Consider the following 11750-nt stretch of genomic DNA (forward strand, 5'->3'; position numbering starts at 1 on the left):
TTTCTGGAAAACAGGTTTAGAGGCATTTTTGGGTTAGGTTTATCTGTAGCAGAATGAAGAGAAACACTAAAGGGAATCATTGAAAAAAATTGGGTTGTAAGAGTTTTCACAGTTTTAGAAAAATGAGTTTTTCCACTGGTGTTCCTTAACTACACAAAAAGAAAGGAAAGTCCACACTAGGTATGTGAAACAAGTCGGTGTGTGTGTGTGTGTGGGTGTGTTCCTGCATGGCATTACGCCTGAGGACAGACAACAAAAGGAGCACAAAGGGGCCATTGATCCTCGAAGGAAGGTGCCTATTGTCCTCGAACGCAGGTTTGTGTGCTTAGTCTATGGGAGAGTGTTATATTACAGGGACAAAGGAAAACACAAAGCCAATCCTCGGAAGCATAGCAAAAAACGACTGTGTGTGTGGGGGGGGGGGGGCTCTTGTATTGTATTACGCTCGAGGACAGACAACAAAAGGAGCACAAAGGAGCCTTTGACCCTCGGACGACGGTGCCTATTGTTAAAACCGGTCCTCGATCGTACGGTTATGTGCTTAGTCTATGGGAAAGTGTTATATTAGAGGGACAAAGGAAAACACAATAGTTGACCTCAGGCGTATAGTAAAAAAAGACTGTGGGGGGGGGGGGGGGGGGGGGGGGGATCCTCCCCATTCTCTCCCGGGATCTACGCCCTTGGTTGTAAGCAGGATCCAAATCGCGTGCTCTACACTCGACCTGATCTGACAGTTCTTTTAAAAACGACAAACTTTCTATTTCTAATTCAAACTGACTCGCACGATACTCTCGCTTAAGGCCCACAGCTGCGGAAATAGTACTATTTGCACTGACGTAGAAAAGTCAGTATGGGCCTGCTCATTCAGTCCTAATATTTACCACCTAAGTTCATTTTTACAAGGCCGCCGTTGAGGCAAAAGTACTTTCTCACGTCAACGCATCAACAGAAAACCAACAACTTGTTTTCACAGAGCAAGCAAAGACACCATGTGTGGGACGATTCAATTTTTTCCATAATATTTGTTTTTGTAAACTGGCATATACTTTGGCGCTAGTGACTTTCACTTGGTCTTTTGTGAAGTCACCAGGCGCACTATCTCGAACCTAACATCAAACTATTTAGTAGTCTATATTTGTGTTGATCTGTAGTAGTGTCGGATTGTGAGACCGTGCCAGTTGAACTATACGTTGATTATGTTTAATGGTCTCAAGGTTAAATTAAATAAGATAGGAGAAATGCCATGCGAGTTGCAAATTGCAATCCTGGTATGTACATGCTTCTCTGTGTCTGTAAGATGAAGGGAAAAGTCCTTACAAAATCACTTTGTCTAATCGGGGTACAACAAAGCACATGTACTATTTTTTTTGTAGGGTTTCCTACTTCAGTAAATTGTCATTTTGGAAAGTCTTGCCGATACGTTTACACGAGCCAAGGCAAACCCTGGAATTTATTCATAAGCCACCAATAGAGTACAGTAAACAGAGAAATCAGAGAGTTACTGAAGAGTGTCTTTCAAACCATCAACCCAGAGGCTCCCCCGAAGAACGTGACAAACTCTAAAGAAAATAGGACCCCAACTGTTCAGGTTTGTTTAACGATTCTGTTGACAGTGGGTTGGGTAACTATCGGATGGGCAGGGGCTACTTTAATTAAAGTGAATTGGTATGGGCACAAAACAGCAACAACAGAGGATATCATTTTGCCTGTATTCATCAATGAATGCGTAACCTTCGCTGCAGGCTGGAATCTTCATTGCAAACCACCATTGTCATCATTCAGGGTTTTCAAGTGTTCTTGAATGAAGGCTATTAATGGTTGCCCTTTTTTGTAGCACCACTACACACCCTGGCATACGGTGAACCATACGGTTGGTGACGTCAGAGCGTATAGGGACTACTTTAAAAAGAGGTTCCATTCAAAATGCAACAGAATGGCCGTCTTTCTTAATTGTGTTTTAATTTCATAAAAGATCAATCAAGAACTCAGAAACAATTGGATAAAAGGGCATTTCCACCCCTTAAGATTACATGATTTTTCGATTTTTGGTTTTGTTTTGCAGGGTTTGCTTAAAACCCTACTGGGTTTGGGACCCTTAACTCCTAGGAAGATATGGTAAAACCCCCTTCCTATCCTAAAATGGAATCCCCTACATTGTTTATGAGACAGTGTTCATTCTTTTTCAAGTGCCCAGCTGAAATGAGTTGAATATTACAAATTCAGACGTCCACGTTGCATATATTAGTGGCCTAGTGCAGTCGAACCAAGCATACAGATCGAGGATCACCACAGGTCGACTGCCATCATCGCAAACATGTAAGTAAATTTGAAAATTCCTAGTCTCAGAATGATCGTCCGAAATGGTTGGTTTATTAAAGAAAACAAACTGTGCATCATTTCTGCAGCTCAAAATACCTTCTAGAAAGTAGAAGCATGGGCGGCAATCCGGGTGGGGGGGGGGGGGACGACAATGGAGTTATATACAATGGAGTTATATATCATTATAATAATGATAATGAATTGAAAATTGTCTAAGTGCAAATAGATTTTAACCCAATGTAAAGTTGCCAATGTAATGTATTCTATAACGTGATAGCCGTATGGAAATAGCTTGTGCAGTGAAGGTTAAAGCGCGTGTCATGGGCCTTATTCACGAGTTGGCCTGTTGGCCATCATATTGATTTGAAAGTGAGGTAAAAATCTTAATTTTTGGCACATGCGAAGCAAAATGAAAGCAAGTTTTCTTCTAATCAGTTCCAGTCTGCTTCAATGAATTACTTAAAATTTGTAACTAAACATTCCTTAATGTTAAAAGCCAGATTACAAAAATAGAGTGGTGAAGGGTTTCATTTATGATTAGACCAAACGAAAGAGCAGAAATTAAAGGTTCATCTGGATGACTTCACTCAATTTCTTTTGAAGATAGTTGCAACTTACTTTTAGCATCTTTTAAAAACTGCAACAGTTCTTTTCGCACTTATAAACTGATTGACTGTCACGTGCGACTTTGTCTACATGGCTGTAGTCTGATGAGGGAGTCGGGCAGTCCAATCGAAAAGGATTACCCCATATCGCCATTGCTTTGTGAGCTAACTCCGTCCTGTGACTGTGTCGACCAGAAATAATTGAAAAGATCATTTGGGCACTCCGACAAGACTGATCTTATAGACCAGAAATTACTTCGTGCTTAATCTTGTTTTGACTTATTGCCACGATACAACAAAATATTTGTTGACTGCTATGCTTTTTACACTAAGTCGCCCTCAGTTTGGCTTCAGGCCATGTAACACATTTAGATACAGCAGTCAACGATAGATAAAAAATATATACATTTATCTCCATCAGGATACTCCTTGTCGTCCTTATCGTGACGTCATGCCAGGCAGACATGATGAATGACACGCAACTGATATGTTACCTGGAAGATCTTATCACGAGTGATGAATGGACACATCTGGAACCGACTATTACCATTGCAGGTGTGTTATTTAATCATGAGGATCTGCATGAGAAGAACCCCGTTTGAAGTAGCCCCAGTTTCCTGTATCCGGCGAGCATCACCTTTTGTATCCCGTCATATGACGAATTGTTAAAACGCAATGATTACTTATTATTATATTATCCACCACAATAAAAAGAAACAATATCTCTGCCAAACTATTAACCCCGATTAAACCAATGAAATCAAGTGAAATATAGGCAAAGTTTGGTGATAAACATCTAACATGCTATTGGGCCGCAACGGTCATGTGCTTTATTATATGTTTACATTCCAATCCAACAACAAACAAATCCCGAGTTGTCTTTAAGATAATGCTGAATTTTGCCATTTGCATTTGAGATACCACTGAAGTCAGGGTGGAGGACAGCCGAGATCCCGTGGAGGTGCTCGGGCAGTTCAAGAGTGTCCAGCCCGTCTCAATAGGTGAACGGGACCTGCTCACATTCTTGGGTACTGCACAAGCTGACTTCATCACCAGGTATGACAGAGTACGGTAGCCTGGCAAAAGTGACAAAGAGATACATAACAGGCACAAAAATAGACGCCATCGTCGCCGGGCACCCCGCCCGCTAAGTTTTCATGAGGCTAGTAACAAAAGTCGTTTACCTTAAAATACACGTGTGAAACACACCACATGCAGTGGCGCAGCTAGGATTTATTGAGTTGGGATGGGTTGGGGTGGGGGCACGGGGGGAGGGGGGACCAAAATATCATAAGGACACATATCGCAAACGTCCTATTGCAGTTTTTTCCCAGTTGGGTCCCATAATGCCTCGCTATATCCATTGACATAAAAAATTGTAAACAGTAAGCCTTTCGCTAACTGAAAAAATACAAGTTACAAAAACCATTTTTGGTTTGGGAAAGAAAAGTGGCATTATCAGTATTTTGGTGGGGCCACCGGGGGGGGGGGGGGGCACGGACAATTTATGGGGGGCACGTGCCTCCAGGCGCCCCCCCCCCCCCGGCCCGTGGCTACGCCACTGATCACATGGCTTTGGCTTTTTTTAAACATAAGTCTGAAAATCATTTCGTTTGCAACTAACGCATGCTCATTATAGGCACTGACTATACTAGGTTACAGAAAAAAAGCTTGTGCCCCGTAATCGGGCTTGGTGTTCCGATGAAAATAAACCGTTCAAATCGAGGAGCAGGTGAGCCGAGGTATGTCGTGTACCACATTCGACTCACTTTTACAGGAGCTCTCGGCAGCAGTCCGCAAAGTGCCATTATACTGTTTATGCACGAAGTCCATTAGCCTTACATCATCAATCCGCTCGTGGTGTCGGACACGTGCGAACATTGGCGTGTAGGAGCGCACTGCCCTGAACTTCATTGCATCTCCTCAGCTCACTGATGGCCAGTATGACCTACCTTCCACTGTAATTGCATGGAAACAAACATCAAATTTACAGTCATATACAACTGTATTTCTGTCAGTGGCGCACCCAAGGGGGGCATCGGGGGGCTTGAGCCCCCCCCCCCCCCACCAAGAGGGTGTCAAGTTTTTTTTTTGGGGGGGGAGTATTTCCTTTCTTTTTTTAAAATTCCGTTCATAAAATAGTCCGTTCCCGAATTTTTTTTTTTTTTTTTAGCCCTCCTCCCCAAGCCAAATCCTGGGTGCGCCAATGATTTCCGTCCATTTATCGATTTAACAAACTATCGTTTCTGCAGGATCGACTCAGCAGTGGCAGACGACCTGGTCGACCAGGTGATCCACCGGCTCCATCCGGCCGCCGATGCCCTGGTCTGTGGCAAATCGAGCCAAAGATACCGGACGCCAGACGGCAGCTGTAATAATCTAAAACACCCAAGCTGGGGAATGGCGAACCTACCACTCGGGAGATTCCTGCCCTCCGCGTATGACGACGGTAATAATTATCTGAGACTAATGAGCAATCGGCGATGATTCTGCTCCGAAGCTGCGGAGAATATCCACTTCGAACTCCCACTTCTGACACCACTTTATAAGAAATTCATGCATGCCCAAACCAACGAGAGGGTACGGGTAGGCAATGATCCGTATAGAGGCTCTCTGTCATTCTCGTACTGTCGTAGATTCAGTACTGTATAACGTATACAATGATTTGTTTTCTTTTCAGGCAAAAAATCCCCGCGAAGATCCTCCGATGGTCACGAGCTGCCAAGCGCGAGGAAGGTCTCCATCAGTGTGACTGACGAAGATGGAGAACTGGTGGCCAGCAGATACAGCGCTCTCAACGTCCACTTTGGCCAGCTGCTTAGCCATGATCTTGACCTTGTCCCACAGGTTGCAGGTAGCATCAGATTCTGTTCCTTTCTTAATTTCAACTGCAAAAATTAACACTCGCAGAACTATGGCGCCTCATGCCGATTCACATATTTGGCATCCATTCATGAATTTCATTTCGAGTGCACATTTACTACTCAAGAGTGGTTTGAAGTTCTGTCAACAACCCCTTACCCACGAGATTAACTGACTGCGCTATGCTTAATTGCAAAGGTTGGGCATTGTTTCAGACTCATAATTATTCCCAAATGTTTTTTAACCATGATGTTCCAGACATAAACAAGATTGAAAATATACATGTACATGTAATCCCTTACCAAGGTCTTGCACTTCAGGTAAATGAACACGTGAATCTTCAGAGTGATCTAAAGTGAGTAAAATCTTTCTCTTTAGGTAAATGTTCTAATTGCAAGAAGTCCGACATTTGCCTTCCCATCCTCATCCCTCCCAGTGATCCCGTGTTCGTCGATCAAAAGTGTATCAATTTCGTACGCTCCCTCGGGGCACCGTCTCGATACGGGGACCAGCCATGGGCCTGCCAGCAGACCAATAGGCTCGCGTCGTACCTGGATGCTTCGTTTGTGTACGGATCTAGCAGCGCGACTATGAGTTCACTAAGGATACCCGGAGGTCAGAAAAATACCCAATAATAGTATTCTTTCTATGTTTCGGTGTCAGCTGCATGATTTATATTTGTAGGTCGGGTGTGTTAGGCATTCCCGTGTATTTTTTTTAAAGATACAATTAATAAAACAATGAGCAGGTAAGCGTTCTAGTCACTACGTCACTTGTAAGCTTATGCCTGAGTAGTGTGAAGATGTATTTGTTTGTTGACCATGGTCGATTATATAGTGAAGCACCCATTACATCCAATTTTGATAAGAAGGGGTGATCAGCTTTTACATGATTTTTTTTTTTTTTTTACTTTTAAGGCCAGCTTAATTATAGCGCTGAATTCTAAAGCAGTTTGGTTTTACATTTAAAGATCCACAGGGTTTGATGCGCGTGACACCAAACCCCTCCTCTTCGAAGATGGACTTGCTTCCACCGGACAATGACATTCCAAACTGCGCCGGCCAAGACGGTCCCATCTCCTGTGGGAAGGCCGGCGACTCACGAGCAGCCGAGACGGTTGGACTTACTTCGCTGCACACTGTTTGGCTACGGGAGCACAACCGCATCGCCAGGCAACTCTCTCGCATCAACCCCCACTGGGACGGGCAGACGATCTTCAGTGAGGCTCGGAAGATCGTCGGCGCCGAATGGCAGCATATTGTCTACAACGAGTACCTACCGCTTCTGCTAGGTAGACGGTTCGCAAGGCAGCACCGGCTGGATGTGAATCTTGAGACGAGACCCGAGTACGAGTATAACGGCGACGTGGATGCTACCATCCGCAACGGATTCGCCACGGCTGCGCTTCGGCTCGGGCACAGCCAAATACCGACCACCATCTGGCGGGTGGACCAAAATTTTGAGCGTGTATTTAGTGACCTCCAGTTAAAAGAAACCTTCTTCAATGCAACCCATATCTACGACGCACAAGGCGGCGGGCCGGACTCCATTCTGAGGGGGATGCTCGTTCAACCTCTGAATAAAGTGGATCACTTCTTTTCTTCCGCAGTGAGAAAACACCTCTTTGAAGATCCAAAACAAGGGTAAGCCATTTAACTTTTGCAGAGGATATTAAGTCCTTTCAACTGCTACTGTAAAGCTACATTATTAAACTAACCGCCCATGCAGTTTTATCCATGGTTTCATGTAAAAGTCAGTCGTTTCACACTTTTCTTTGAAGCTTTGGTCTGGATCTCGTCGCATTGAACATTCAAAGAGGTCGGGATCACGGACTTCCGGGGTACGTTCGATTCAGAGCTGAGGTGTGTGGATTGAGTTTGATTACTGCTTGGGAGGAGCTGGAGGGTGTCCTGCCGCCGGGGATTGCCAGACGTCTGAGAGACATTTACAGGTGAATTATAGGTGTAAATGCCGATCGACCTGCAGCACAAAATCGTAAAACAACAGGCGTTATTCACGCTCTTTGATTTTCAAGTCAGGGCGGTGTGGCTGAGACACACAGAGACCATGACAGAGGTCATAAGCAATGATCTGAGATTCACGACACATGGTTGCCTACATTTTAATATCATTGTTTCGCGGAACATGGTGTATCCTGAATTTTTTTATTGAGGTCATAGGCGTACGCAAGAAATTATGTGCAAACATTTTGAAAACAGATATCACATTTGAATCCTCTGATTCTCAATTTTTACAAAAATAAAGTCCCTGTACTTTACTTGTGCTTGTGTATTTTCCCTCTTCTATTAGTTCCGTCGATGATATCGACCCTTTCGTGGGCTTCTTTGCCGAGTTGCCCTGTCCTGGCGCACTGGTAGGGCCAACTCTCGCCTGCCTCCTTGGCAAACAGTTTAGCTACCTCAAACAAGGGGACCGCTTCTGGTATGAGAACACCGAAGGCCAGCAAGCATTTACCCACGGTAAGTCCAACCCTGACCCCCTAGAGTGATTTCAGATCCTTCCTCACGCTGCCAACACCCAGTATATGGTCAACAGTACACAAAGCCTGTTGGACTCTGATTGTTGGTGGTATACCTAATATAACCCCATGTAAAAGCGTAATCATTTTACTAGTGCAGTATACTCTAACAGATTCCAACAAACCCTGGTGTTGGAGTTTTTACTGAATGGGGATTGTTTGGGGACCATTCGAATGTACAGCATCTGAATAAATATACTCGGCTACGAACGGCATTAACACACGCGTTACATGTAGTTTAACCGCTTCCACATATACACATTACCGGCCATAGTCAAATAATTCAAGCCACAGCCTATAGGCCTAATGTCAACCGTCATAGCTGAAAACTACAGCCCCTCGTTTGGAGTTGGTCAAGGATTGCATTTATCTGGCGTGATGTCATTCAGTTCACAAGCTTATGTCGTCAACATTTGTTTCATAAATATCCGGTATACAAGATTATGATACCACTTTTAATTTTGAACAACCTCAGTGAAGATCACAGAAGAATTAGCGATAATCTCTTTTTCAAATCCAAATATGATTATCGGCAATCTTCTTGAAATGCATTTCACTTTGAGGCAAATACTTTGTACCGACTTGCCTATTTACCCAGATAAAGAATATACGGCAGTATGCTGCTGTAGAATTCGAATGTAGATTTGAACCCGCATGTGTGCACATGAACAAGGAATGTTGCCCGAGTTAAGCGGATCAGTTTTCCTAACCGTCCTGACGTAAATTTGCAAGAAACTATACGTTTTCTTTTAAAATATTAATCCAAGTCGCGATCTTAAATTTGTGATTTTCCGGTTTTTTTTTAATTTTAGACCAGCTAGAGGAAATCCAGCAGGCCAGCATGGCCCGTGTGTTATGTGACAACACAGACGATATGCTGCAGATTCAACCCTACGCATTCCTTATGGCAGAATCCTTGCGTGTGTACAGAAGGTAAAGAGATAAACCATGTCACATTATGGTATTTGCAGGTTATCCCACGAAATCAGTATGTGGCACCGTAACGAACATCTAGCTTACATGGCCATAAGATTACAAACCTTCATGATTTTCCCCAGGCCGTCAAACCTTTTGAAGTCATTGACATCCATAACATAAGATGGAGATAATATGAGTACTGCCACCAAGCACCCGAAACGGTTTTAAATCCACTTACGTCACTGTATACTTATTCAGAAATCCATATGGTGCAATGGTTTTCACGATTTTTAAATTTTGGAATTTGTGGCAACTAATCGCCTTGTGGGGTCCTAGGTGTCGTTTCAGGGGATGGTTGGCCAGAAGAAAAGGAATAAGAACCCGATGCAGGGTTGCGGGAAGCGGGTCAAGGCCTGGAGGCTATTGGGCTGCACAAAGGTTAACCATTGACTTACAATTTAAATTCCATTTAAAAACGATAAATACCAAAGCCACACTGACTTAAATTTTCCTCAGTGAAATTTGTTACCGGCAATGCTGTTTATTATTTTTTTTAACATGACGATTGTTTTGTGTAGAAAACACAATTAAACTTGGTATGCAAGACAGCAAGCTCAATTATAGGGGCCAGCCGTTCTGTACTCCAATCACTAACAGTGCAAGTTTACAGGAAGTCACAGTAAGGTCCTAGGAACCCCCTCCTTTGTCGAGCTATGTTTTCCTGTTTGTTTTAGGGCTTGTGTGTCCTCGTAGCGAAGGGCACCAAATTAATTGAGCCTCATCAACCCGCAACAAGTTGGGTCCGAGCTCCGCAACATCTCATTTCGAAAATACTTGATCCGCCTATGCGTCAGAATAAAGTGACAGCAAAACATGGCATGCGCTGTTTTTTTATTTCTTGGTTGAAAGATGGTTTTACAACCTCGTGGCATCCATTCCTTAACATAAACATAATGGTATAATGTGGTCTGTGTGGGGATATTTCACCCATTAAAGTGGCAGTAATTTCTCGTGTTTTTATTTATTTTTACCCTCTACTCTGTTTATTAATCTACAGGAGTGAGTATGAACACGAATCTTTCGTTGAATACAGCAAGTATTATCGCTATCCCAATCGAAACGGTCGACTAAAGGGATTCTCCAACCGATGGGCCAGCTGTCTGGACGAAACGAGGATTCCGAAGATGAACCTCAACGCCTGGGCAGAACAATGAATGATCTTTTCACATTTCACTGATGGCATCACTATAGCCACGCATCTCTCTACCGTCAAACTGTACCCTTTTCTAGTTTCAAATGGCGAGGTTCATACTTATATTTCATTTTAACATCAGTCGCTTTAGGATAAAGGAAATGCACACCATATGCAAAAAGAAAGTGTTTTTGGCAATTCAAGGAACAACAAAACATAGATAATGAAGCAGGTTATTAAAAACCAACCTGTCAAAATGTCAATTTAGTAGATATACTTTTTGAGAAAACTTAAATACATCTTCATTTCTTTTCTCAACGCAAAATATGGGTTTCCGTTGTAAGCGAAATAGTACTAACCTGCATCATGAGGAAATGATGATCAATTCTGGCAAATGACAGAGCGTAATAGACACGGTGATGTTCACAGGATGCTCGATCCTACATTGTATTTACTTACAATCAATTAGGATAGTTCGTGATTTTTTGACAGTTTCATTTAAAATGTTTGCAAATGATATCCATTTACCTTTAAGATAAGCTACTGATGGATTTATTTCATGTATAAATACATTTTTAAACAGTTCAATGTATCAACCTTATAAACTGTGCGGTAAATAAAAGTTCACGCTAAGTTTATAAAGCTCACTTTCAGTCAAGGTGGATTAGTTGCGTCTGGCCGATTGTCACAAGAAACCCTAGGCACACTGAGTTTACATTCAAGGCTGAATCACTTCCCTCACTGGCTGTCCCTAGATCGACCATAGAACAAGGAACTCTAGGGATCGGCTAAATGCATGCCACCGTTACCACATTGTGTGGTAAAACTGATTTTACAGTACTGTGACCAGTCTTTTTGACTCACTATGTCAGTTACGTTAACCATTCGTATATTTTGTTTCGTTCAATGTGGTGCGACAAGAACCAAATATCAAGCCTTTGATTTTCATTAAAAATTAAAGTAAGTAGGCCTACAGATATCTCAGAATATAAAATGTAGTGCACTTTTTAAATGTACGGTGTCCTTTTTGTGGTTGACGAACCTTCGGACAGAATTGGTTAATGCATGGATAGTTTAGTTTATAGTGTTAAATTTGCTTAACATCCTAAGTATATAATTAGTTTAATATAAGTACTATTAAAAAGAGTGGATCGCTCTACCGCAATAACATATTTTTTTCCATTGCTTTTGAAAACTTGAATTCTAATGTAAAAAACTTTATCAGACCATCACTCAAACAAATGGATAAGTTCAGAAATTAGGACCAGATAATATTCAACATGTGACTGAGCACATTAGAGGACGGTTCATGCTC

At 42.6% G+C, this 11750-nt stretch overlaps 1 protein-coding gene across 2 annotated transcripts; it reads left to right on the forward strand.

The window, feature by feature from the left end:
• Window positions 1-1802: 1802 nt before the first annotated feature.
• Window positions 1803-11605, forward strand: LOC119731512 (lactoperoxidase-like). Of its 2 annotated transcripts, XM_038204685.1 has the most exons (12): window positions 1803-2316; window positions 3346-3479; window positions 3842-3980; window positions 5177-5373; window positions 5605-5778; window positions 6165-6401; window positions 6757-7429; window positions 7567-7737; window positions 8097-8266; window positions 9138-9258; window positions 9580-9681; window positions 10301-11605. In XM_038204685.1, coding segments are annotated over exons 1-12 (2277 nt in total). In that variant the 5' UTR covers window positions 1803-2314; the 3' UTR covers window positions 10458-11605. The 2 variants fall into 2 exon arrangements, with proteins under 2 accessions (XP_038060613.1, XP_038060614.1); XM_038204686.1 differs by lacking the exon at window positions 9580-9681 and having other exon boundaries at window positions 1804-2316.
• Window positions 11606-11750: the final 145 nt, after the last annotated feature.

The sequence above is a fragment of the Patiria miniata genome, unplaced genomic scaffold (genome assembly GCF_015706575.1).
Source record: "Patiria miniata isolate m_02_andy unplaced genomic scaffold, ASM1570657v1 HiC_scaffold_24, whole genome shotgun sequence".
Taxonomy (NCBI): Eukaryota; Metazoa; Echinodermata; class Asteroidea; order Valvatida; family Asterinidae; genus Patiria; species Patiria miniata.

Bases quoted from the DNA above. Each gene is read 5' to 3' on its own strand.
- LOC119731512 (XM_038204685.1), top strand. The intron at 3,480-3,841 runs GTGTGTTATTTA...TTTGCATTTGAG, and splicing joins ACCGACTATTACCATTGCAG to ATACCACTGAAGTCAGGGTG. The intron at 3,981-5,176 runs GTATGACAGAGT...TCGTTTCTGCAG, and splicing joins CAAGCTGACTTCATCACCAG to GATCGACTCAGCAGTGGCAG.